The sequence below is a fragment of the Littorina saxatilis genome, linkage group LG8, assembly GCF_037325665.1.
Source record: "Littorina saxatilis isolate snail1 linkage group LG8, US_GU_Lsax_2.0, whole genome shotgun sequence".
Lineage (NCBI taxonomy): Eukaryota > Metazoa > Mollusca > Gastropoda > Littorinimorpha > Littorinidae > Littorina > Littorina saxatilis.
The window spans coordinates 63,921,995-63,949,427 of NC_090252.1; the positions used below are offsets into that span (position 1 = coordinate 63,921,995).

The following is a 27,433-nucleotide window of genomic DNA, read 5'->3' on the forward strand; positions in this document are numbered from 1 at the left end:
GGGGGGGGAGAGGGGGGGGGAGATCCGTTGTAGCATCTTACACAATCTAAGATACATTATACAGGCTTCACGATGGTGTGGTTATCTCCCTTTTGTCCGTTGATCAGCGACACCTCGAGCTCTAGGTCCTTGGGAACGTCCTTGACCTTGTCAAACTTGTTGGTGACCTTGGCAATGATGAGCGCAATGACCACACAGACGAACCCCATAAACCGGAAGGCTGTCTGGTACCCTAACAGCTTCCAACGGAAGTTCTCGTTGTCATAGAGACGACAGGAACCACTTCCTGTGCAGCCGTGTTCCCATTGGATGCAGATGCCGTCAATCAATTTCCCGAAGCAGATCGGTCCGAGCATCCAGCCTGAGTATTGAACACACAAAATAACTGTACGTCTCAAGGCGTGTGGCTCGTCAGTTGCAAAGGCAAATGGCGCTTGTTTTGGGGAGAAAAAACACACCCACCTCCAAAACGTGCAGTCTGTAGGTCTTATAAGTGCCATTACAGAGACAGAGACAGACAGAGAGAGAAAGAGAGAGAGCCCAGGAGAGAAAAAACCCAGAGAGAGAGAGAGAGAGAGGGAAAGCCCAGAGAGAGAGAGAGGGAGAGAGAAAGCCCAGAGAGAGAGAGAGAGACTGAAAGACCAGAGAGAGAGAGAGAGAAAGCCCAGAGAGAGAGATAGATAGAGAGAGAGAAAGCCCAGAGAGAGAGAGAGAGAGAGAGAGAGAGAAAGCCCAGAGAGAGAGAGAGAGACTGAAAGACCAGAGAGAGAGAGAAAGCCCAGAGAGAGAGATAGATAGAGAGAGAGAAAGCCCAGAGAGAGAGAGAGAGAGAGAGAGAGAGAAAGCCCAGAGAGAGAGAGAGAGAGAGAGAGAGAGAGAGAGCCTAGAGAGAGAATGCCTAGAGAGAGAAAGCCCAGAGAGAGAGAGAGAGATCGAGAGAAAGCCCAGAGAGAGAGAGAAAGAGAGAGAGAGAGAGAGAGAGAGAGAGAGAACTCGAACTCGAACTCGAAAACTTTATCACCGAGGGATGATAGCATTAGGTCCATATGGTCCTTTCTTACAGCTAGTCCCTACTATACTGTTCAAAAAAAGAAACGCATAGCTTGTAATATTTGGTTAATTTAGTTATATGGCTACAAGGATATCCACCAAACTGCAGAAAATGTTTATCTGGTCGTCGACCTTTCGTCCATTGCCACAAGTGAGCTCTGCACGTGACGCATGCGTTATCAGTGGCTACAATGTCAAAATTGCTCATTTGGCATGACCACTCGTCATGCTTCAGTGTAATCTCGTGAAACTCGGGGAATATTGAGCTCTCACCATGTCTTCCAAAACCCATAAAAGCGGATTGTTCGCCACAAAGAAATCAGACGACAATTCAGCGACGAAAGATGGCCCGATTGAGCAGAGAAGACCGCCAAATTGCATTGGGTCGTTTACAAGCAGGCCAAAGTCAAAGTGCAATCGCCAGGCACTTCCACGTGTCCCAGAGCACCATCAGTAGACTGTGGGTCAGGTTTCAAGCCACTGGCTCCGTTGCTGACTTGCCACGAGCGGGAAGACCAAGGGCGACAACTGCTGCTCACGACCGCTTCATACGGCTCCGCCATCTTCGGAATCGTTTCCTGTCGGCCTCATCTTCTGTCCAGGCTCTCCCCGGGCCACACCGATTATCGGACCAGACCGTGCGGAACCGCCTGCATGAAGCTGGTTTGAGAGCTCGCAGACCTCACAGAGGAGCTGTCCTCACCCGCCGCCATCGCCAGAACCGAGTGCAGTGGGGCAACCAGCACCTTCGCTGGACCGTCCGGAATCACTGGAGACACGTGTGGTTCAGCGACGAGTCCTACTTCCTGCTCCAGCGACATGATGGTCGGAGGAGGGTCTACCGGAGAGTAAACGAACGTTACGCGCCCAACTGTGTGGATGAGGCACCCGTTCATGGTGGTGGAGGCGTCATGGTGTGGGGGGCGATCAATACCGCTGGAAGGAGCACCCTGGTGCACGTCCAAGGGCGCATAACTGCCCAGCGATACGTGGAGGAAATTCTGCGCCCACACGCCCTTCCTCTTCTGGCTGACCAGGATGCCATATTCCAGCAGGACAACGCTCGCCCGCACACAGCACGACTCACCACCCAGTTCCTCACCGACCACCATGTCCAGGTGCTTCCCTGGCCATCCATGTCGCCAGACATGAACCCGATAGAACACCTCTGGGATGAATTGGACAGACGTGTGCGCAGGCGAGAAGAAGCGCCAGCAAATCACCGCGATCTATTGCAGGCACTTCAGGAGTGGGACACCATCCCACAGCAAGATATCCGGCATCTGATCCAGTCCATGCGCGCCCAGAAGATGCCGGGCAGTTGTTGCTGCTCAAGGCAGTCACACCCCCTACTGACTTGACAGCCTCGGCACCCAATCGTATTGATCGACTGATTGATTTGAAGATGCAAATGAACTGTGTGTGCATTCAACTGTGTCCATACCAAATTTCAAACAAATAATCTAAATATTGGATTTTCTGTTAATTTTTTCGAAAAATAAAACAAATTTGGCAAGTAGCAACTATGCGTTTCTTTTTTTGAACAGTATATAATACATGCACACATGAAACGAAGAACAAGTATGAAGAATAAAAAATAAAAATCAAATAAAACACAATCATGTAGGGAAAAGTATAACAACAAAATTTAAAAAAAAGTGTGCTTGTTAATGGAAGCATACTATACACTCTCTCTTTCACGCATCCTCACACACACTCGCACAAATTGTACACCGACTTAGTCGTTAGAGAGGTGCTTTCGGAGCTGTCTTTTAAAAGAAGATAATGACAGACATGACTTGATATTTACAGGTAGTGAATTCCAAAGGAACGCACTAGAATAAGAAAAACTAGTTTTAAACAAATCGATGCGGGGCCTTGGCAAGACAAGGTTATTTCGAGTGTTTGAATAGTATGACGGAGACGATTTGAAGAGTTGTATAAGATATGTTGGGGCGTCCTGATAGACGACTTTATACATAAATGAACATTTATTATACAAAAGCTGCTTCTTTAAGCTTAACATCCCAATACTTTCATCTTTTCCTTTGTAGAAAGAGATGGACTGGGCAGAACAAGTTTAGCAGCTCTACGCTGGAGCGAGTTCAGCTTCTTTAAGTGAACTTCACTACACCCGTCCCATACTATGGAAGCCAATAATCAATAATATATACGGAAAGAGAGACAGAGATAGAGACAGAGACATAGAGAGACAGAGAGAGAGAGAGAGACAGATAGAGAGGTAGACAGACAGACAGCCAGAAAGAAAACTGCTTGACTCCCCCTCCCACTCATCCACTTATTTGTCAGCTTAAGTGCCTTAAGATATGTTGTTTCTGAGATTGCGCACCTGAGGCTTTTTTGGTCGGTTTTCAGCAAGGTAGTATTTGTCTTTTACCCACGCCTTCCTTTCAACTGCATGAGTGAACATTCTTAAAATTCTCCACGCACTCACTCCGTCAGTTTTATGTGCAAATATAATATAGTAGCGTTTCTTTTCAAACACCACTGCAGGGGGTGAGGCCAAAAGTTGATGAAATTAGTATTGGGACAGGGGTGGGCTGGAAAAGGGTTTTTCTTTGTCATCTTGTAATGGCGGGAAGCACATCGTTATTTTTTATATCTACAAACAAGAATCAACTAAATGTTTTTGATTGCAACGGTAACATAAGTTGATCTTTCTTACTTCTATCAATGTCAATGTATACATGTATGTGTAACGTGACATGATTCATGTGTAGATGCTCGACAAACCGAGGCCCCGGTAGCTCAGTTGGTAGAGCACCGCGAGTCACGGGTTAAAATACGGGCCAGGACGGACACGGGTCAACTTTATGCGCAGACTCAGAGACGGTATCCGTGTTCTACCCGCGTGTCACACACAAACACAAACATCACCTTTGGAGGCAAAGCCATTCAAACAGGAGTGAGAGGTTGGAGCTAATTTCTTAGCCCTACCCCTGTGGGACGTAAAAGACCTCGGTCATTCTGCCTTAAGTGCAGGTGTCTGATTACACCTGGGTAGCGCGACTCTGTTGTGCTGCTATCTTTCCACTTGGAGGAAGCGACCCGAATTTCCCAGCAATGGCACAATATGTGACCCAGTGGTGAAAACCGTTTTTAGAAAAGAGCGAAAACTGTTTGAGTTATAAGCATGTGACTAAGTTGACCCTCACACTGTTACCAGACACTCCCCGGACTAATATTAAGCCTAGCGCAGAACCGCGCGAGGTGACATGCGACTCATTTCGTGGTGGAGGGTCACATATATTAATGAAAAACATGAACCGCTTACCGGTGATGGAAGACATGAAGGAAGAAAATCCCAGTGCCAGGGGCTTGTCCCTTGCTTCTGTTGCCCTGTGTGGGGTAACCATGACAACACGTTACACACACTACATGTATGCGCGAGAAAGACCACTCATGAGATACATGTAACAATATCGTTCAATTCAAATATATATCATGTAATTGAGGTCGTGTCAAACTAGTCTGGCAGAAACCTGCTTTTCCACTGCCCATGATGCCAAAGTCTCGCGAATGGCGTTCTCGTAAAAATATACAAGATTGTTCTCGTAAAATGGATCGATGAATAAATTTTATTTTATACCAAAATATGGAATCTGAACTCAAGCGCGGACTCATAGAACAATGACCGTCTCGATCTGTGCCAAATGTCATCTGTCTCAGTATACAGTGGAACCCCCTTTAAGATCCCCACATTTAAGCCCTCCTTCCTTTTAAGACCCAGTTTTCTTAGACTTTCTATACATAAGGCCAAAAAGAAAAATACGTCTGTTTCCGGTAACCCGACCGACCCTATTTTTAAGCGCAAAAAAGATGAACTCAAGTATACTTTATTTAGTTTCAATATATCCAGGTCAAAAACATGTGCTAAATAATTGTAAGTAAACTAAGGAAGCGTTTGAAAAAAAACACCACAAAAACGTAAAAAGACGTTAACAAAACGTAAGAAAAGGGATAAAAAAATAAATAAAAAAATAAAAAATAAAAAAAAGACCGACCGACCCTTTTTTTTCGGCGATGTTACCGGAAACAGACATATTTTTCTTACGTGTATGTTCCCAGCCTACCTGATGTAGATGATGAGTTTGGGGATGATGGAGAAGGTGCCGAAGAGCGCGGAGCAGCACATGCAGATCATGAAGGGGTAGAACATGGGACAGCCGTAGTCACACATACCGGCCTCCGCTGTACCGCCCTCGATGCACGAGCAGTTCACGTAACTCTGCACAAGGGGCGGGGATATAGCTCAGTTGGTAGCGCGCTGGATTTGTATTCAGTTGGCCGCTGTCAGCGTGAGTTCGATCCCAGGTTCGGCGGAAATTTATTTCAGAGTCAACTTTGTGTGCAGACTCTCTTCGGTGTCCGAACTCCCCCCCCCCCCCCCCCCCCCCCCGTGTACACTACATTGGGTGTGCACGTTAAAGATCCCACGATTGACAAAAGGGTCTTTCCTGGCAAAATTGCTTAGGCACAGTTAATAATTGTATACCTATACCCGTGTGACTTGGAATGATAGGCCGTGAAAGGTAAATATGCGCCGAAATGGCTGCAATTACTGGCCGTATAAAATTTCATCTCACACGGCATCACTGCAGAGCGCCTAGAACTGTACCCACGGAATATGCGCGATATAAGCCTCATTGATTGATTGATTGATTGATTGATCGATTGATTGCACAGGTCAAAGGTCAAGGTTGCATAAATGTTTACATACACGTTGTACAGAGGCCTACATTCCCGCGCTCAGGCAGATAGAATAGAAATCACACAGAAAAAGAGACACAGACTGACAGAATGACGGAATGACGGACGGACAGACATACAAACAGACAGACAGACAGACGGACGGACAGACGAACATAGGTCCCTGCACCGCATCGCACACAATCAGATCCGCGTTTCCCTCCTCCTACCGCATTTTCCATGAAATGTTTGATATTTACTTGAAAATTAACACATTTCGGTTTTGTCTCGATTCCTGATTGCTTGCTTGAACCAAAACTGATTAAACATTGTCTGGGGACGAAAATGGTATTTTGCTGGGATATTTGTATTTTCTCTAGTGTAGGCGCTATAGTTGGCCGTCATAAAACCCAATGACACGGGATTTAAAACTTGTACAAAATGTAAAAAGACGACATACCTTGCCCACAATGTCGAGACACCCAGCGTGACAGGGGGAGAAGAAAGATCTGCCGTCGTCACCACACACGGGGAAGTAGTCGTCGTTGTCACACGCACAGTTGTCAAGGCAACCACCCAGTGACGTGTCGGCAGACGCACGTGGGCTGAAAACAAATCAAAATAGACCGTTATCATACCTCGCTAATTTGGTGCTTGAACCTCATTTAAACCATGCAGACTTTCGCCGTAGAGTCCACTATTTGAACATTATGGATACCCCCACCATCAAGAACAAGTTGTCCAACTCATGTAGTGATCTTGCCACCAACCACCACTAGCACCAGTACTACTACCGGCACGGTTGGCCTAGTGGTAAGGCGTCCGCCCCGTGATCGGGAGGTCGTGGGTTCGAACCCCGGCCGGGTCATACCTAAGACTTTAAAATTGGCAATCTAGTGGCTGCTCCGCCTGGCGTCTGGCATTATGGGGTTAGTGCTAGGACTGGTTGGTCCGGTGTCAGAATAATGTGACTGGGTGAGACATGAAGCCTGTGCTGCGACTTGTGTCTTGTGTGTGGCGCACGTTATATGTCAAAGCAGCACCGCCCTGATATGGCCCTTCGTGGTCGGCTGGGCGTTAAGCAAACAAACCAACCAGTACTACTACCACTATTGGGCTACATTGTGATGGGTGGTCCCTGATTTTCTCTGATATCTTTTTAGGTGTTAAGAGGTGGGTTTCACTATACTGACCCCGGACTGTTGTAGAGGTAGGGCTGGTCACAGCTGAAGGCCATCATGAGTCCAGTGAAGATAACAGACAGCATCTGCATGGCCATAACGAACTTGAGGCTCACCATGGGGCCCATCTTGAAGCGTTTGGTGATGTAGCCACCCAGGAATGTACCCAGACATGCTGTACCCAGCATCATACCCGCTGTACAGAAAATACAAACGTCTGTCACCAGATGGAAGAGGTTATTTTTCCATGTTTATTCTTCATTCGTGAGAGAGACCACTCATGAGATAACATTATCGTTCAAACCACACGTGTGTATATCATGTAAACGAGGTCGTATCAAACTAGTCTGGCAGGGACCTGTTTTTCTACTGCTCATGATGCCAAAGTCACCGAGACAAACGTCATTATGGAAACACGGTTCCGCCTGCTGTTTAGCATGTGGAAGAGTTTTTAGAACTTACACGTCACACTACACTTTCTAAAGTGACGGTTTTTTTTTTAGCTTTGACGTGAAAGAGTGCACAAGGCTTTGGAAGAGATTGAGGTTCCAAAAGAAGCGTCTTCAATTTGTACGCATCGACTACGGGACGTTTTGAGTAAAATACGCGTAAGTACAGTATGTAGGAAAAACAGAATACTACATGGCTTGCTGTGTCGTACCATATTTACACTCGTTCCTTTTTCAAATATTGCCGGAAAAGCTCGCTTTCGCTCGTAGTTCAATCTTTAAAAAAGCAACTAGTATCCATTTTTCATTGTGTACTTGTTCTGAGGTTTGCCTTGTATATAGATTGGAGGGGTGTTTGTGTGTGTGTGTGTGAGAGAGATACAGACAGACAGACAGGCAGACAGAGTGTATGTCAGTGTGTGTGTGCACCACAACTCACCCATGGCCATGTTAGCTTTCCAGGCGGGGAAGGAGAACTGGTTCTCGATGTACTTGGGGGTGAAGGACTGGCCGCCAGCCACGGAGAAGAGCAGGAAACACGAGGACAGCACCACAAAGATATACACGGGGTTCGTCCACAGTCGTACCATGGCCGCCATGAAACCTGTTACGTTCAATGATCACCATGGCTACACTCAGTTTTCAGCATAGCAACAGCAGCCTGTCACCATGACAACTGCGATGTATAAGAATGACAAAATAAGGCTCTAACCACGACAACTGCGATTTTTGCAGACAGACAGACAGAGAGACAGATGTATGTGCATATTAAAATGTCAAACCAAACCTTATCTGCGATTTATAACAATGACAAAATTAGGTTGTCACCATAACAACTCGATTAAAAGAGACTGACGGTCTGTCTGTATCAAACATCAAACCACTCCTTACCCGTGAGAAAAGTAGACACCGTTTTGATGACGTTAACTTTCTGTGCTACAGACGCTGGCTTTTTGACTCGCTTGCCACCCTTGATGCGACGCGGAAAGAAGAAGAGCGGAACGGCGAAAACGATGGCGGCCGCTCCAAACGTGACGTAACCCAACCACCACGCGCCTATCCACTTGGGGTGACGGAAGTGCATGTCCGTTTCTGTTGGAAAGTGATTCGTTTGTAAAACATGGTAAATCTAACAGCCATACTCAATCACACACACGCATATGGGCCTGCATACACACGTTCGTTCACGCGGCAAGCGCGCACACTCACAGCCACTGGAAACACACACACACACACACACACTGACACACACACACACACAAACGCACATACGCACGCACGCACGCACGCACGCACGGACACACACACACACACACACACACACACACATAAACACGCTCACACTGACAAGAGAGAGAGAGAGAGAGAGAGAGAGAGAGAGAGAGAGAGAGAGAGAGAGAGAGAGAAAGGTTTCCGTAGGGTAGTCATTTAAATCCTGTTAATTGATTTTATTTTGTTACTCTATATATAAAAGAGCAAATTCATTAATTTGATCGTTTTTATGCGTCACATTTTTTGGGGAAACATATTACACATGACGTCACAGGGACGCCTACGACACTAACCTTGCAGTGTGACGTAGATACGGTTAAACATGCCACCCAGCGTGAAAGCGATCGCCGGTCCGAGCATTGCCAGGGACGTCATGACGCCTGGACGGAGCCAAACAGACACACGAACACACAGACACACACACAAACACATGGACACACAGACATTGTGAGAAAATGAAGGAGCATACCTTTTTTTCAGCACCCGAATTGTGTACACAAGAAAACGCACCACCGGTCCCAAGCTTCAGCAAAGACTGATACAGGAAAAGCCAAGCGAATTGCAAACAAACAAACAAACAAACATACAAACTGTGACGATTGGCAGAATAACCTGACACGGTAAGCAAAGAAACAAAATAAAAGTACAACTATAATAAAAAAACAAATTAAATAATAAAAAAATGAAATAAAATTGAATGAATAAATAAATCAAGTCATATTAATTTGGAAAAAGCAGCAACAGTCACCTTACAAAATGCCGACAAAAGAGAACACACACAAAATACTACCTTCCTCTCAAGGTCTTCGCTGATACACAAACCAAGCAAGCCACAGCAAATTGAGAAAAAATCCTTCCACCAGGCCAGAAAAAAGTCCAGCAAAATCAAAATAGAGAATAGAGAACGACACGAGACAACCACTACAAGCACACATGCAAACACACTGGCAAACTAATATTACCTGTACACGCGGGGCAGTTGCCGATATGACCTTCACCAAGCGACCAGCCTCAGAGAGGTTATAAAACACTACACAGCTTTTCTATAGCAAAGAAAAGGAAAAAGTATACTCACTGCAGGAAATCAAAATGCAATCACTAGCCTATGTTATGTTATACATATCTACATTTCTTTGTTAAAGAGGCCACAGAAGGACAGACAGACATTCATAGCATATGTAACCAGATGCAAATAGGCCGGGGAAATAACTCTGTCGGGGTTTTAAGGGATGCGGAAGACTTGTCGCGGGCTAAAACTGAGGCAAGCGAACATGGCGGTAGACTCGAAAATAGGCAATCTCCGTACGTTCTTGTGAGAAAAAAATGTCTCCTCGAGCGGACACGGCACACATGACTGATGACGCCTCCTTGCTTCAGAAGACATGCTAATCAGACGTAATCATTCTTTCGCATGCCGCAGCGATCGCTTGCTTTACCAGGTCAGTGCTATCGCGTATTTGTCCTAGCAAACAGGAGGCGCAACTCTTCCATAGCCGACCAAAGGTTCAGACAGAGTTATCTCCAAACATCGTCTATTGAAAAAACGCAGTTACCTTCCAGAGTGACATAGATTCGCGTGAAGGCACCACCCAAAGCAAAAGCAACCGCCGGCCCCATGATAGCTACAGCAGTGATAATGCCTGCCCACAAACACCACAACCACTCATCATGATAACGATGATGATTGATGTCGTTGATCCCTGCAAGTTTGTCGACGATGATGATGACGACGAAGAGATAAGGAGAATGAGGAGGTGTGGGATGACGACGATGATAATGATGGAGGAGAGTGATGAGGGGAGGAGGACGACGACGATTTACATGATGTAGGAGGCGGGGGAGGGTTTAGATGGCGATGAGTAAAGGGAGTGGGAGGAACTCGGATGACAGCGTTAGTTATGATGGTGTGTTTGTGTGTGTGTGTGTGTGTGTGTGTGTGTGTGTGTGTGTATGGGGGGGGCAACAATGATGATTATAAGGATTAAAAGCAACGGCTGGCCCGATGACAGCGAGAGAAGTGATAATGCCTGCCCACAAACACCACAACCACTCATCATGATAACGATGATGATGTCGTTGATGACCATAAATTCGCCGTCGACGAGGATGGTGACGAAGAGATAAGTAGAATGAGGAAGTGGGGTGACGACGGGAAAGGAGATGTCCACGATGACTCTAATGACGACGATGATAGTTAAGATTAAAAAGATGATGTTGATGACCGACAATGATGACGACGATAATAACGATAATGAACAAGGAGGGCTGGTATGAAGACGGGGAAGAGGAGCACATTATGCAAACTGAAAATACATGTCATAATAGCGGGTACAATTATATTGCATATACATGAATATAATAATTGCTTTTACTTGATAAGCTCACAGAAATGTGACCCTCCACCACGAAATGAATCCCATGTCACCTCGCGCGGTTCTGCGCTAGGCTTAATATAAGTCCGGGGAGTGTCTGGTAACAGTGTGAGGGTCACCTTAGTCACAGGTTTATAACAGTGTTCGCTCTTTTCTAAAACGTTTTTCACCACTGGATAGAGCATAAAAAACTCTTTAGGAAAATGTAAAAATATGAAAATCATGCAAAGGTAACATGCGACTCATTCCGTGGTGGAGGGTCACAAATGTCCAAACAAAAGCAATACAATGCGGCTGGCAAGGAAGACCAAGCAAATAAGATGCATGTTCAGCGCTATTATCTGCAGCTTCTCGAGAAACAACATTTTAATTAACAAATCAAAAATCAATTCAGAGAGAAAATAGCTTTGTGCAAGATACATTTGCTAGCGATACGAAGAATAAACAGATATAAAGAAAAGTAAAGTGCATGTATACAAAACGCCAAACAAAATAGCAAATACACAAAAAGGGAAGAAATAAGAGTACAGCTAATTAAAACCCACAAACATGGATCCCCTGCTCAAGATTTGTTTTATACATGGTCATACATGGTTATACAATCAATCAATCAATATGAGGCTTATATCGCGCGTATTCCGTGGGTACAGTTCTAAGCGCAGGGATTTATTTTTTTTTTAATTTATTTTTTTATGCAATTTATATCGCGCACATATTCAAGGCGCAGGGATTTATTTATGCCGTGTGAGATGGAATTTGTTTACACAATACATCACGCATTCACATCGGCCAGCAGATCGCAGCCATTTCGGCGCATAGCCTACTTTTCACGGCCTATTATTCCAAGTCACACGGGTATTTTGGTGGACATTTTTATCTATGCCTATACAATTTTGCCAGGAAAGACCCTTTTGTCAATCGTGGGATCTTTAACGTGCACACCCCAATGTAGTGTACACGAAGGGACCTCGTTTTTTTGTCTCATCCGAAAGACTAGCACTTGAACCCACCACCTAGGTTAGGAAAGGGGGGAGAAAATTGCTAACGCCCTGACCCAAGGTCGAACTCGCAACCTCTCGCTTCCAAGCGCAAGTGCGTTACCACTCGGCCACCCAGTCCTTACATGGTCAAGCGAACTAAGGACAAAACAACAAACAAAAATAAACACACAAAAATCGCTTAAAAATGACCTAGCCTTACCACTAACACCTAGCATCAGAAAATGTGAAAATACCCAAAAGACTGACTGAAATTGATCTGTGACACCCGATTTCCGGTCGTACAACATTTAAAAAAAAAATTCTTTTTGGTGTAAATAGCCATACATACTTTCAGGCTTTTGCATAGGATTAGAGCATTGTTCGCCAGTGACTTACACTGACAATCAGCAGCCAGATTGCTTTCGGAAAAGTTTGAAGTTTTCGCTCAAATAATTTTAGAACTATTAGCAAGGTCAATCTGAAATTAATTCAGAACACACACACACACACACACACACACACACACACACACACACACACACACACACACACACACACATACACAAACACACACACCTACATACACACATACACACATACACACACACACACACACACACATACACACACACACACACACTCACACACACAGAGGCACGTACGCGCGCACGCACGCACGTACATGCACAAGCACACACGCTTGCACCCACGTTAACAAACACACATACACACTCACACACTAAATCTCACTTCTTACAGAAAGCAGTCTTGTTGTAACTGTTTTTGGGTAAATGTTCAGGCCGAAGGATGCTCTACGACAATGTTAAAACCCGAATTCTGATCGTACGACACAAACAAGAATGGTATCTTTAATTAAAAAGGAGATCTTTTCACGCATCCTCATAGAAGCAAACAGCGAATTAACTCAGCCAAATAAATCATGCTTCTGACTGTTAATTTTTTTATTTTTTTTTTTTTTTTTTTTTTTTGCTTAACGCCCAGCCGACCACGAAGGGCCACTGACTGTTAATACTTAATTGACATTAAGCTCTTTAATTTTCAGTTAAATAGCTGTAACTGACAGAAAATCACGCTCCCATGTACAGGCACGATACCAGTTGCAGTCACAACGATCGTGACTCGAATTTCATTGTACAATTAACCGTTAACAGTTATCAGTTATCATGTCGTTCTACCTTTTGACCCAAAATCATCCTACCTAATTTGGACATGATTGAGAGTGACAAAATCCTCAAGGATGAAAGTCGCTTTTCATGAATTCAATGCTGCCTGTTTATCTTAGCTGCCGTACGGGTAATACACACCTGGATGAGCCAAGCTGGGTGGGATCCAAGCGCTTTGTCGGATCACAGGCACAAGGTATCGTCCACTGGACTGCTACTATCACAGAAAGACTACAAGGTACGTCACTCACCTTCGAGTCTTCTGTGTTCTTGGAGTCGCTTCCTGGGGAAAAATATTGTTCAAGACGGTTTGCCTCTTCCTACAGTCTGTGTAAGGTCAAATAAATACAGTTGAATGATTGTTTGAACTGTATGTACCTTTAATTTTCAGCTTCCGTCCGCTGCAGGTTGTTTTTAACCATTATTTGGACGAATCTTCGTTTGCGAGCCGCTAATATCCACTTTGCGTCAAATCATGCATCCGCACCGAATATACATACCAGCGCTCATTGGTTAATAACAGGATATTCGATGATTATTTTCCCGTGGGTAGCTTCCCTTTGCTGCACAATATTTACATATGTTTTAGACCAATGAGCGCTGGTATGCATATTCGGTGCGGATGCATGATTTGACGCAAAGTGGATATTAGCGGCTCGCAAACGAAGATTCGTCCAAATGATGGTTAAAAACAACCTGCAGCGGACGGAAGTTGAAAATTAAAGGTACATACAGTTCAAACAATCATTCAACTGTATTTATTTGACCTTACACAGACTGTAGGAAGAGGTAAACCGTCTTGAACAATATTTTTCCCCAGGAAGCGACTCCAAGAACACAGAAGACTCGAAGGTGAGTGACGTACCTTGTAGTCTTTCTGTGATAGTGGTAGTCCAGTGGACGATACCTTCCGCCTGTGGTCGGATTGGGTTTAAATCGCAAACAAATCTCAATTAGCCTATTCAACCCAGCGCTTAATTCCGACCAATTTGAACACTTTCTCGTGCACAATACCCCAAGAGACTGGTTCCCTATAGCTCTCACCACCATTGGATAACCTTACTACAGGGTGACCCCCAAAAAAGAGTACCCAAACAAAACGTCATACATTGAACAAAAATAAAGCAATCTTCATAAGATTTATTTACACACACCAGTAGCCTCTGCATGATTTGCACAGAAAATGTTAGCATTCTAGCTTGTTTTTCAGGAAAGTTATGCTCATTCTACAGAACATGCTCCAAATGGCCTCCCCCGGATTTAAATCCCCCAGATTTCTATCTTTGGGGGTTCCTGAAAGACAACGTCTACAGGAACAACCCACAGACAATCGCAGAACTCAAGCGAGCCATCACAACAACCATTCGCGGAATCTCGCAACAGGAGTGTGTGCGGGTGATTGATAACTTTGCGCGGCGAGTTCAAGTTTGCCTGAATCGGCGCGGAGGCCATTTGGAGCATGTTCTGTAGAATGAGCATAACTTTCCTGAAAGACAAGCTAGAACGCTAAAATGTTCTGTGCAAATCATGCAGAGGCTACTTATGTGTGTAAATAAATTTTATGAAGATTGCTTTATTTTTGGTCAATTTATGACGTTTTGTTTGGGTACTCTTTTTTTTGGGTCACCCTGTACATAAACGCTCTTGATATTGACCACATGTGCAGTAAGAGTAAGGAAGAGTTATTCGGAACCAATCTCCTACCAGCCAAAAGAATAACAAGCATTCTGTGACATCAATATCTGTTTTACGTCCATGTCTACACGTAGAAAGATTACTTCCCCTTTTCATATTGCCTCCCCTGTTTTGAGATTGAAGCAAACATACCCATAATGAAGCCAGTCTTGACTTTATCCACATTGTCATCGACGTAGCTTGTGACGAAGGAATATCGCGGAGTCTTGGCTATCCCCTGCAGAACCATTCCAGCCACGATCACCGCCAGGGCAACACCAGCGTTGGCGCGTGCGCGGTTGTCCGGATCTTCCTTGTCCGCCATCTTGGAAAGACCTGCGAGAAAGAGTGGAGCGATAAAAGATTTTTCTTGTCTCGTTTTTGTGAGTGTTCTTCAATTCTTCTTCATTATTTTGATGTTTTGTTTTTCAGTGTTTGTTTTATTTATTACATTTAATAATAATAATAATAAAGATAGCTTATATAGCGCCGCTTCACAAATTTAACTATGCTCTAAGCGCTGTACATCGAGATATAACAATTTCAATAATATAAATACAAAGATGATATTATAATAATACACATTTACAAATATCACTCACGTGCATACATCCTCGTGCACACCATTTCTAATTTTACTACAAATAACTCCGGCCAATTGGCGAGCGCGGTTCATTTTCAAACAGTTATGTTTTCTGTTGAAAGGTTGACTTATTATTTATTATTTTTAATTTTGTATCCGTCCTTATCATTTCTAGTTACAAGTTGTGGTACGAAACGAAAAGAACTCCGGCCATCCGAATAACTGACTGATTTATCATTTGTTTGATGGATGGATTGATTGTTGTTTGACTGACTGACTGATTGATTGATTGATTTATTGATTGACCGACTGACTGACTCATTGATTTAATAATTGATCGATTGATTAATTTATTCACTCATTTATTTATTCACTCATTTATTTATACAACGTAAATGCCCTAATGTTGAATAAGAGATGTCAAATACACTTTGCTTCTTATTACAATACAACAACCCAAATTCGAGAACATCAGAATGTGATAATGCAACACTGAGGAGATTAAAACAAAGTAGTACAGTGGTACTTCTATTTCAGGGCATTCTAATATTTTGAAAATAGTTAGGTATGAAAAAGGAGGGAGCTTGTCTTTAAAAATGTAAGCAAGGCCCCGAAAAGGGGATGGTTTTTACATTTAGTCAAGTTTTGACTAAATGTTTTAACATAGAGGGGGAATCGAGACGAGGGACGTGGTGTGTGTGTGTGTGTGTGTGTGTGTGTGTGTGTGTGTGTGTGTGTGTGTGTGTGTGTGTGTGTGTGTGTGTGTGTGTGTATGTGTGTGTGTGTGTGTACGTGTGTGTACGTGTGTGTGTGCGTTCGTGTGTGTAGAGCGATTCAGAGTAAACTACTGGACCGATCTTTATGAAATTTTACATGAGAGTTCTTTGGTATGATATCCCCAGATTTTTTTTCTTTTTTTCGACAAATGTCTTTTATGACGTCATATCCGGCTTTTTGTAAAAGTTGAGGCGGCACTGTCACACCTTCATTTTTCAATCAAATTGATTGAAATTTTGGCTAAGCAATCTTCGACGAAAGCCGGACTTCGGTATTGTATTTCAGCATGGAGGCTTACAAATTAATTAATGACTTTGGTCATTACAAATCTGAAAATTGTAATTAAAATTATTTTTTTATAAAACGATCCAAAATTACTTTTATTTTATTCTTCATCATGTTCTGATTCCAAAAACATATTAATATGTTATATTCGGATTAAAAACAAGCTCTGAAAATTAAAAATATAAAAAATATGATTAAAATTAAATTTCCGAAATCGTTTTAAAAACAATTTCCTTGTCGGTTCCTGATTCCAAAAACATATAGATATGATATGTTTGGATTAAAAACACGCTCAGAAAGTTAAAACGAAGAGAGGTACAGTAAAGCGTGCTATGCAGCACAGCGCAACCGCTACCGCGCTAAACAGGCTCGTCACTTTCACTGCCTTGACTAAATGTAGTAATTTCGCCTTACGCGACTTGTTATTCAATGGGTTGGGGGTGGATGTAGGGGGGGGGGGGAGGTAAATCAGGGATTCCACTGCATTAAAAACAAATCTGAATTAAAAAAGGTCACGGAGGGACGGTTACAAAACGTAACACGGTGACCGGGTATTCGCAACGTCTGGGGTTGCTATGTACTTGTTAGATAAGAAGTAAACGGGTACAAATGTAAAATGTCAAAGTTGTCTGCACCCATATGCAACTGATAAAGAAAAAGTGAAACAGGGGCAACACTTTGGGCGGGGATATAGCTCAGTTGGTAGCGCGCTGGATTTGTATTCAGTTGGCCGCTGTCAGCGTGAGTTCGATCCCAGGTTCGGCGGAAATTTATTTCACAGAGTCAACTTTGTGTGCAGACTCTCTTCGGTGTCCGAACCTCCCCCCGTGTACACTACATTGGGTGTGCACGTTAAAGATCCCACGATTGACAAAAGGGTCTTTCCTGGCAAAATTGCTTAGGCACAGTTAATAATTGTCTACCTATACCCGTGTGACTTGGAATAATAGGCCGTGAAAGGTAAATATGCGCCGAAATGGCTGCAATCTACTGGCCGTATAAAATTTCATCTCACACGGCATCACTGCAGAGCGCCTGGAACTGTACCCACGGAATATGCGCGATATAAGACTCATTGATTGATAAACAAAATGTGTGTGTGGGGGGGGGGGGGGGGAACTACTGCACTGTACGTGGGTGTGTGATTTGCGAAGACGACAAGGAAATACTTCTTCAGCTTTGGTTGTTCTGAGTTTGTGCCTATTTGAGGGAGGGTAATGAAACTTTTGCAAATTCAATCTTCGGGGGTGTCTGAATAAATGTTGTTGGCCCATTGTATTGTCGTCGCAAAAAGCCGGATATGACGTCATCAAAGACATTTATCGAAAAAAAGAAAAAAACGTCCGGGGATATCATTCCCAGGAACTCTCATGTAAAATTTCATAAAGATTGGTCTAGTAGTTTAGTCTGAATCGCTCTACACACACATACACACACACACACACACACACACACACAGACACCACACCCTCGTCTCGATTCCCCCCCTACCTTAAAACATTTAGTCAAAACTTGACTAAATGTAAAAACGTGCATTGGTCCCAAATAACATGTCGCTTTGGTAACAATTCGTGTGTAAGTCGTGCATTTTATACGGTAAAAAGACAATGGTAACAGTTCGTGTGTAAGTCGTGCATTTTATACAGTAAAAAGACAATGGTAACAATTCGTGTGTAAGTCGTGCATTTTATACGGTAAACAAGACACTGGTAACAGGCAGAACCTCGTGGCAAGATCACAGCAGTTGTCTCGCGTTATCACCCCAGAAGCGCTCATTGATGAAGCTAAGTGAAATTAATACCTAACGGGTATTGCGTCATCGACATCAGCAGGCTTTCCATTGTGCTAATGTGCAACACGATGATTGCCTCCGCTGGATCTATTTAATTTTCTCAGTTTTGGTATAATTGTCATACTTTGTATTTTATGATTTTTTTAATCGATTTTTTAAACCAAATTCTTCCGACATTCAAGGGGTTATGTCGACACCAAAACAAGCGCGGCCCGTTTTTTATGCAAGTCTGTGAGCGTCGTAAATCATGGGTCACAAGTTTGCACCCTCTACACCTTACGAAAGTGTCGGCTGTGTCTAATCTGTGGCAAATACCCCACCATGTTTAAAAATCAGTTTAGTTACACAACCTAACTCGTGCACCCAAAAGTGAATAACTATCAACAACCTGTGAGTTTAACTGACGCGACCTATTTTATTCCTGAAGGGAAATCGCAACTACTTATAAAACAGGCAAACAGGTTGTCACAGACTTTGTCCTGATCTGATCCAGTGACCTAAAACCGGATAACATTTCGTCACGCTCATACAAAAATACCTATCTCAGTGTTAGGCATTTCTGTAGTGAAACTACAGGGGAAGCTACTGGAAGGGTATCTATTATATGTTAGAGAGTACAAACTCTCAGACCGTCGGAAGTAAACCATTGCCACGGTAACGTAAGCAAAACTGCCGATCTCGTTTCTTGAGTTAGGCACTTTTTTATGATACAGGAAGACTTGTTTTGAGAATGTGAAAATATGCAAAAGCTCTTTGTGGGTTGTTATACAGTTTTGCTGATTGAAAATGTTGCTGTCAGCTTTTTATCTCATGTTTATCCATCTGTCACCGCTCGAGATAGGCAGTTTGCAACTTATAACTAAAATGAGATAGGCAGATTGTTCAGAAACCAAAGAAAGTTTTTTTGCGTTTTTCTCAACACATCAAAAAATGACATAGGCATGCAATTATCTTATGAGCGTGACGACTTCCCGTATTCAGGGTTGCTCAGTTACACGGCCACCTGATCGTATAATGTTACTTGTTTCTTTTCATTTTTTCCCATTTTTACATTTAGTCAAGTTTTGACTAAATGTTTTAACGTAGAGGGGGAATCGAGACGAGGGTCGTGGTGTATGTGTGTGTGTGTGTGTGTGTGTGTGTGTGTGTGTGTGTGTGTGTGTGTGTGCGTGTGTGTGTGTAGAACGATTCAGACTAAACTACTGGACCAATCTTTATGAAATTTGACATGAGAGTTCCTGGGAATGATATCCCCGGATTTTTTTTTTCGATAAATACCTTTGATGACGTCATATCCGGCTTTTTGTAAAAGTTGAGGCGGCACTGTCACGCTCTCATTTTTCAACCAAATTGATTGAAAGTTTGGCAAAGCAATCTTCGACGAAGGCCGGACTTTGGTATTGCATTTCAGCTTGGTTGCTTAAAAACTAATGAATGAGTTTGGTCATTAAAACCGGAAACTTGTAATTAAAATTATATTTTATTAAACGATCCAAAAATAATTTCATCTTATTCTTCGTCATTTTCTGATTCCAAAAACATATACATATGTTATATTTGGATTACAAACAAGCTCTGAAAATTAAAAATATGAAAATTATGATTAAAAATAATTTTCCGAAATCGATTTAAAAACAATTTCATCTTATTCATTGTCGATCCCTGATTCCAAAAACATATAGATATGATATGTTTGGATTAAAAACAAACTCAGTAAGCTAAAAAGAATGGACATACAGAAAAGCGTGATATCCTGCTCAGCGCGACCACTGCCGCACTATTCTGCATGGCTTGTCGATTTCACTGCCTTTGCAACGAGCGGTGGACTGACGAAACTACGAGTATGTGGTCTTGGTGAAAAAAGCAGTGCGTTCAGTTTCATTCTGTGAGTTCCACAGCTTGACTAAATGTAGTAATTTCGCCTTACGCGACTTGTTTTTATTGTACTATCCCTGTGTTGGGAAACTCGGGTCGTTTTCTCCAAGTGGAAAGGTGACATCAACACAGTCGCCCTACCCAGGTGTGTGCTTGTTTAGTTGTAATTAACTACCCGCCCATCAGGCAGAATAACCGGGGTCTTTAACGCGCCACGGTGGTAACGCGGGGTCGGGACATGGATACCGTCTCAGAGTTATAGACTGCTTTACCCCTCACCTCAACTTAACGCCTAAAACAACTGACACCTTCTCAACGCGAAAGTGAATTTTTCACACTGACAGAAACATGCTGTTTTTGGTAATGAGATTTTTACCTTTTACAAAAATAAACTGATGTGTCAAATTCAATCTATTGATTTTGTCATTTTTCGCACACGTATTCGTATTATTTTTTATTTATTTATTTTTTTTGTTTTTTGAGTGAACAACTTTTGCTTGCAATGGATGACTCATGCATTTGGGGAAGGGTTAGCACAATCGATGGAATTACAAGTACCAAGACTCGGAAGGGAATATTGAGGGACAGGAGGGGGTCGGGGCATTGTCGCTCAGGGGTAGTGCTTGTTTCTGTTTAGCTTCAGAATGTGACCTACACAAGTTGTAGTTATTCAGGGCATGTCGTCTGCGTTGTTATCAGTCGCTTCTTGTGAAATTGTAACAACAAAGACTTTGTCAATTACTATATCATTTCGGATTATGAAAACACTCCATTTTAGGCGGGGATATTTATTGTGATAAAATGAAAGTGTAAAATGCATACTCTGCACTTTTCTGCTAGGAGATAAAACATTGAAACCAGATTCACTCACTTTACACATCTGACTATATAATCCCCTTTACAGAAAAACGGCGCCGAAGAACATAATACATGGCTTAGTTGGAAGAGCATGTTTTACGCAAGCTGTTGTACCTGTTATCAGTCTGTCGCCATTCTCTTAAAGGTGCAGACATAGAGAATACTACACATGGCTTGCTGTGTCGTACCAGATTTACACGAGTTGTTTTTTTAAATATTGAACTGCGAGCGAAAGCGAGCTGTTCACTATTTGAAAAAGCAACGAGTGTAAATCTGGTACGAAACAGCAAGCCATATAGTATTCTGTTTATCCTACATACTGTACTTACGTGTATTTCAAATGTCCTGCAGCTAAATTGAAGACGCTTGTTTTGGAACCTCGATCTCTTCTAAAGCCTCGTGAAATCTATTACGTCAGAGCAAAGAAACGTCACTCTGAAAGTGTGGCGTGACGTGTTAGTTGTAAATAATCATCGAGGGTAATTAGCGAGCGCAATTTTTTTCTTTCTATAATGACGTTTGTCTTGGTGCCTTTGGCATCATAAGCAGTGGAAAAACACAGATCCCTGCCAGACTTGCTTGACATGACCTCATTTACATGATATACACACGTGTGATTTGAACGATTATTATCTCACGAGTGTCTCTCTCGCGTATGTAGGATAAATTCTCTTTTAAACCGTAGCGTAGAACGTCACAGACTTGTTTACGTTTTTACACAAGAACAGAGCTAGGTATAACCAACTAATTTCAGAAATTATTCGCATGACTATATTCATCTGCATTATAGATCAACGTTTTAAATGTGTCCATTCCAAACGCAGAAATAACCGGTGTTGTGTAATTTTTGATTTGTTGTTGTTGAACAAAACATAGGTATTGTAGTACCACGATTACAGTGTTATACAGAAAGCAAAAAAACACAAATGTATTTGTAGGGAATAGACTCAGCATTTTAATGGTCAAATGTCTATTAATGTATAAAAATGTAGACAAGGACCTTTAAATGATTCTTAACTTTATTTTTCTAACTATCCTGATGTAGTCAGCGCCAGACTGACCAACATTTGATACAGAACTTACCTTTAACAAAACATTTTTTTTTATGTCTATAACAAGAAAACAATACGTACAGTTTGTGACAAACAAAAACAGTACAATAATGTTAAAGATCATGGGACATCAGATTTCCATTGTTGGCGTCTGAGTAACCTTTCCTAGCTTGGCCGTAGCTATGAGGATATAATGTATTTGAACCCATGCCCCACCTAACCAGCCTGGCTGCTTTATATTCAGAACAATGTTCAATTTAGACACATACCACACTCCTTAGGCCCATGTACAATGAAGATGACTTCGTGTCTATGTATATAATAGCATTCTAATACTTTTTTTCACGTATAAAATACAGTTCTATGTTATATAATTCAATCATATATGCGCAAACTCAAATGAAAACAATTTCAAATGCACATTGAGTGCATTAAGCAAAAAGAATTAATCTTATGCAAAGAATCAGCAGGCTATTTTAAGTACCTGCACTGATATGTACAGCCACCTTCAAATCCAAGACATAAAATATATGGGTCAGTCTTGAGTTTTAAGCTTGTTTGGACAGGAAATGTGCCGTTAACATCGTTATCAACTGTAGTGCGCACACACACACTGCCCTGGTTTTAAATGTCTTCCCGGCTTGCTAAGGGCCAGTTCACACAGCGTTACGTCCTTACCACGACCATGCCGATCACGCCGATCCGAAAAAGTTATCAAATCGGGGCATATCGCCGTCAAAGTCCAGCACATGGCACTAATACCCCAGTCACATAATATAGACGCCGCTTCTGCTACGACGAAAAAGTGTCCGAGAGCGTGGCCAATCGTGGGCCAAACGTGGCAGGATCTCCATGAGCGTGGTTTGGTCGGGGTAGGATCTGCTAGGTCGCGAAGCTGCGCGCTCTCCCTACGCTTATTTTGAACTGCACAAAACAAGCGTAGCCGGGTCGTGGCGCAGTACAGTCGTGCTGTAGTTTTTTTGATTTGCCATGTGTTGGATTTTGACGGTGGGCCTCGACTTTTTCAAGTCGGAGTGATCGGCATGGTCGTCGTAAAAACGTAGAGCTGTGTGAAGGGGTCCATAAAAAAAACCTACATCACGACTGTACTGCGCCACGACCCGGCTACGCTTGTTTTGTGCAGTTCAAAATAAGCGTAGGGAGAGCGCGCAGCTTCGCGACCTAGCAGATCCCACCCCGACCAAACCACGCTCATGGAGATCCTCCCACGTTTGGCCACGCTCTCCATAAATTGTACAACGGAGTAGAAGAGGCGTCTCTGTGTGACCGGGGTATAATAACTGAAATCCCATTCAAAGTCGTGTGACCTCATTCTAAATATGGGCATGCCATTTAGGAAGATGGATCGATTTGGCAGCTTATTCCGCTTATCTCTGGTCTGGTGACAGTTTCTTCTCGTAGCTTTCCAGAAAAAAAAATCGCGGAAACATCTTGTGAAATGATGTCGACAACAAGTTGGTAAGAGAGAAGAAACCCCTCTTTGTTGGTAGATTTCACTCCTCAACGGGCTATATACAAAATCAGACAGACAGAAAGGCAGACAGACAGACTCGAGAGTGAGAAAATAAGAATTAGACAGACAGACAGACAGACAGACAGACAGACAGACAGACAGACAGACAGACAGACAGGCGAATGAAATGGCCTTACCGTTGTTCGTGACGTCAACATTACACTCTGATGACGTGTCGTTGACGCCGTCGCAGATTTGACCAGAGAAGCTTCTGAAGGATCTGGGTGACGTCATATTGCTGACGTCACCGCCTCTGACGTTGCCTCCAGAGGGGCTGGGCGCACCGAACATGAAGTGAGGCATCGCGCACATGATGCCAGAGATGCCGAAGAGAATAGTGACGAGAGCAAGAGAGCGTGGGATATGCACCTGTGGAACACAGAAAATCATCGTCTTTACTCCCATCATAGATACAGTGGAATCCCCTATTTCAGACATCAAAAAGTCTGAGAAAATCGGGTCTTAAAAAGGATTGAGTCTTAAATTAGGGATAAATATCCAGAGGATCTGAAAAGAAAATATAAAAATGTAGGTCTTAAAAAGGGAGAAACCTTAAATTGGGGGGGGGGGGGGGGTCTTAAAAAGAAGGTTTTTCTGTAATGTAAATCATCTTGTAGACCATGATATGTCCCTCACGATTATTGCCTGTTTAAATGCCATCCTTCGACTTCGACAAGTCTTAAATGTGTGCCCAAAGACGGCATATGGCTGCCCACATGGCGGGAAAAGAAGGTTATACACGTTGAAACCCACTCATGCAAAACACGAGTGTACGTGGAATGTGCACCCCATGAACGGAGGGAAAAAAAAGAAGAAGAAGAAGAAGAAGAAGAAGAAGAAGAAGAAGAAGAAGAAGAAGAAGAAGAAGAAGAAGAAGAAGAAATGAAAAAAAGAGGATGATGATGATACACCCTATATCTAAAGTGTGGCTGCATTCTGTGTTCTTCCAAGTTACCAAATGCCGCTGTATGCAAAGAGCGCACGATAAAGATCCAAAGCTCACAGTAACTTTTCTTCCATTCTAACTTATCTTTTTGTCTGCTGACTAACACACATGTGGATGTGTTAGAAAAAATTAAAAAAAGCCCTCCCCGCCATCCCCCTCCCTTTCTGGGGGGGGGGGGGGGGGGTTAAGGGGGATGATGTTAGCTGCACGGACTCACCTTAGCGGCGATGTAGCTGACGAAGAGGACCATGACGAGGAATCCCACATCGTTGGCCGCCATGATGAGGCCGGTCTGAGCACTGTTGAACCCAAAATGGCGCTCCAGGGTGGTCACCTGTGTCAAGGACAGGTCATCATGCAGTTATTGCACGTGCAACATGATTACATATTTATTGCATTAACAATGTCAAGGTCAGGCGCTGGTCGTCATGTTGGTTATTGACTCATTGGTTTGTTTGTTTGTTTGTTTGTTTGTCTGTCTGTCTGTCTGTCTGTCTGTCTGTCTGTCTGTCTGTCTGTCTGTCTGTCTGTCTGTCTGTCTGTCTGTTTGTTTGTTTGTTTGTTTGTTTCATTGTTTTTTGTGTGTGTCTTTGTTTGGTTTTATTACACCCCCGGTATAGGGGTGTGTATAGGATTCGGTCGATGTGTTTGTGTGTTTGTGTGCGCATATAGATCTCAAGAATGAACGGACCGATCGTCACCAAACTTGGTGAACAGGTTCTATACATTCCTGAGACGGTCCTTACAAAAAATTGGGACCAGTCAAACACACGGTTAGGGAGTTATTGGTGGATTAAGATTCTACAAGGACTTATAGAGGGACATATTAATGGTCAAAGGGAAATAACCTTCTCAGTTGGTGGCAGTGAGAATGGTTATTTCCCTTTGACCAACGGGGGTGTTTTTCCTACCTCGGAGGAATTTCTTGTTTTGTTTGATTCTTTGGTGGTTTTTTTTTAGGGTTGTGTCTTGTCTCTTGAAACCAGAGGATCATGCGAGACCAATGCAACTTTGCTCTTATTCTTTGGTATTGACGCAAGAAGGACTCGCAATATGACGTCACTGACCTGACTGTTGACGTAAGAAGAGAGTGTTGACGTCAGCAGGCCGGAGAAGCTGTACACGCCTGTGAAGACGGAGATGCTGGCACACATTCTGAGGGCTGCGGGTTTGAAGCTGCCCACGCCGCATTCTGCTGGCGCGTTGTCTTCCTCGTTGTCGTCGTCAGGGTTGCTGGTGTGCATGTATTTGTGGCCGTTGCCGTAGGCCTCCTTGGATTTCTCGTCTGCCATGGCTGGAGCGTTCTGGTCTCTGGTTGTGATTTATAGGTTGGGTTCGTCTGAGGAAATAGAAAACAAGTTTTGGAGTGCAATTGGCCACTCGAGAATTGAGTGTTTTTTTTAAATATTCTTTTTAATCTGTTCATAATTATATTTGTGGTTTTGTTTTACTGTAGATCATACCGGGCGTATGTACTAAAACTAAAACGTATGCATGTCGAAAAAACACCCCCCAAAATGCAAGTAACGTAAAGTGATGCTAAAACATGCAGTCAATCTGTGGGACTAATAAACACCGAACATTAATCAGCATTGTTTGTATTCCCACTGAAACATTCATTCCCGTGTAGTTTCATTCAAACTTTGTATTCCCTGAGCTCCCTCTCCCTTCCCAGTCTCCAGCACACACAAAGAATAGACCGTTCAATATTGGCTGATTTTAAAAAAGAGTCTAAAGCAGAATAAGTAAACTTACAGCTTGTTTTTTTTTTTGCAAGGCACATCATACCAGGTGTGAAGGTATAAAGAACAACGTTAACAAAGTTCTTTTTGGCCAACTGGACCTTATCTCGTTTGAAGGAAGAATTTGAACAGAAGGGTGAAGGGGATGGAAAGAATCACTGACAATTGTGAGAGTCGTTTGTTTCATGGCGTCCTCACAGGATGTCCAACACGTTTGCTGGCATCCCAACGTCAGAACAAACAAACAAACACAAACAAACACACAGGCAAGCAAAGAAGCAGTCCGCCAGCAAACTAAATAAACAAACAAAGAATAAAATTAAAAAAACCAAGAACGATTCGTATACAATAAGCCAAAACTCTCGAATGTCAAATAAATGACATTGACAAAAGTGACGAATACATCATGAAGTTTTCCTCTTTTTTCTTGTTTTCTTGTTTTTCTTTTTTTACTGACTGTTTATCCGTATTTCTATTTGCTTTCGATTACCATTGCGGGTTTCGAAATCGTTAGAAAAAGCATCGGAAACAGATATGCCTCAATACCAACACACAAACCAACATTTAAAAAAACCCACAAAAACCCACACACAACAACAAAAAACAAACAACCCAATAACAACAACAACAACAACAACAACAACAACAACAACAACAACAACAACAACAACAACAACAACAACAACATCAGTTTTATAAATACATTATATGATAGTTACCCATGTAAGAAAAGATTACTTTGCAATACAAATTGAAATCGTGCACAGATGAAATTAAATTTCAACATGGTCTTAAAACCCCACGTACCCATGTATCGACGAGCAACAGCGAACGGCAGAACAGTCCAGCGATAAGTTGTTTCAGTTTTAGAACTCCTGACCTAACTGACGTCCCTCCAAATGATAAGCTCTTTGCGAGGTTGGAGGGTGATATACAGCAATATTATACACCCCTAGCTCGCTGTGGCCAGTCGGATGGCCCCATATTGGTATATGTCGGTTTATGAGACAGGGTACCTGTTTATTAGTACTTCTCATTCTGGTCGCGCTTTCATTTGCATATGTTACAGATTGCATGACCTCCTCTGTTCGCACCAATTCTTTCCGTCTTGCAACTC

General features: G+C 42.8%; 1 protein-coding gene across 2 annotated transcripts; it reads right to left on the reverse strand.

Moving 5' to 3' along the window:
• On the reverse strand, positions 1-27,299 carry LOC138974119 (solute carrier organic anion transporter family member 2A1-like). 2 transcript variants are annotated; one of them, XM_070346810.1, is made up of 13 exons: positions 27,124-27,299; positions 25,642-25,913; positions 24,792-24,908; positions 23,766-23,997; positions 15,026-15,208; positions 8,956-9,042; positions 8,282-8,482; positions 7,830-7,994; positions 6,954-7,137; positions 6,221-6,365; positions 5,145-5,299; positions 4,346-4,410; positions 1-361 (listed from the first exon to the last, which is right to left on the reverse strand). In XM_070346810.1, exons 2-13 carry the CDS (start codon positions 25,864-25,866, stop codon positions 57-59), a joined length of 2,064 nt encoding a protein of 687 aa, XP_070202911.1. In that variant the 5' UTR covers positions 25,867-25,913; positions 27,124-27,299; the 3' UTR covers positions 1-56. The 2 variants fall into 2 exon arrangements, with proteins under 2 accessions (XP_070202911.1, XP_070202910.1); XM_070346809.1 differs by lacking the exon at positions 8,956-9,042 and adding an exon at positions 10,216-10,302.
• Between the last annotated feature and the right edge of the window lie 134 nt (positions 27,300-27,433).

Coding starts and splice junctions, on each gene's coding strand:
- LOC138974119 (XM_070346810.1), bottom strand. CDS start 25,866: ATGGCAGACGAGAAATCCAAGGAGGCCTACGGCAACGGCCACAAATAC. Junction 23,998..24,791: donor TCAGCTACATCGCCGCTAAG/GTGAGTCCGTGC, acceptor TGTGTTCCACAG/GTGCATATCCCACGCTCTCT. Junction 8,483..8,955: donor TATCTACGTCACACTGCAAG/GTTAGTGTCGTA, acceptor ACTTTCCAACAG/AAACGGACATGCACTTCCGT.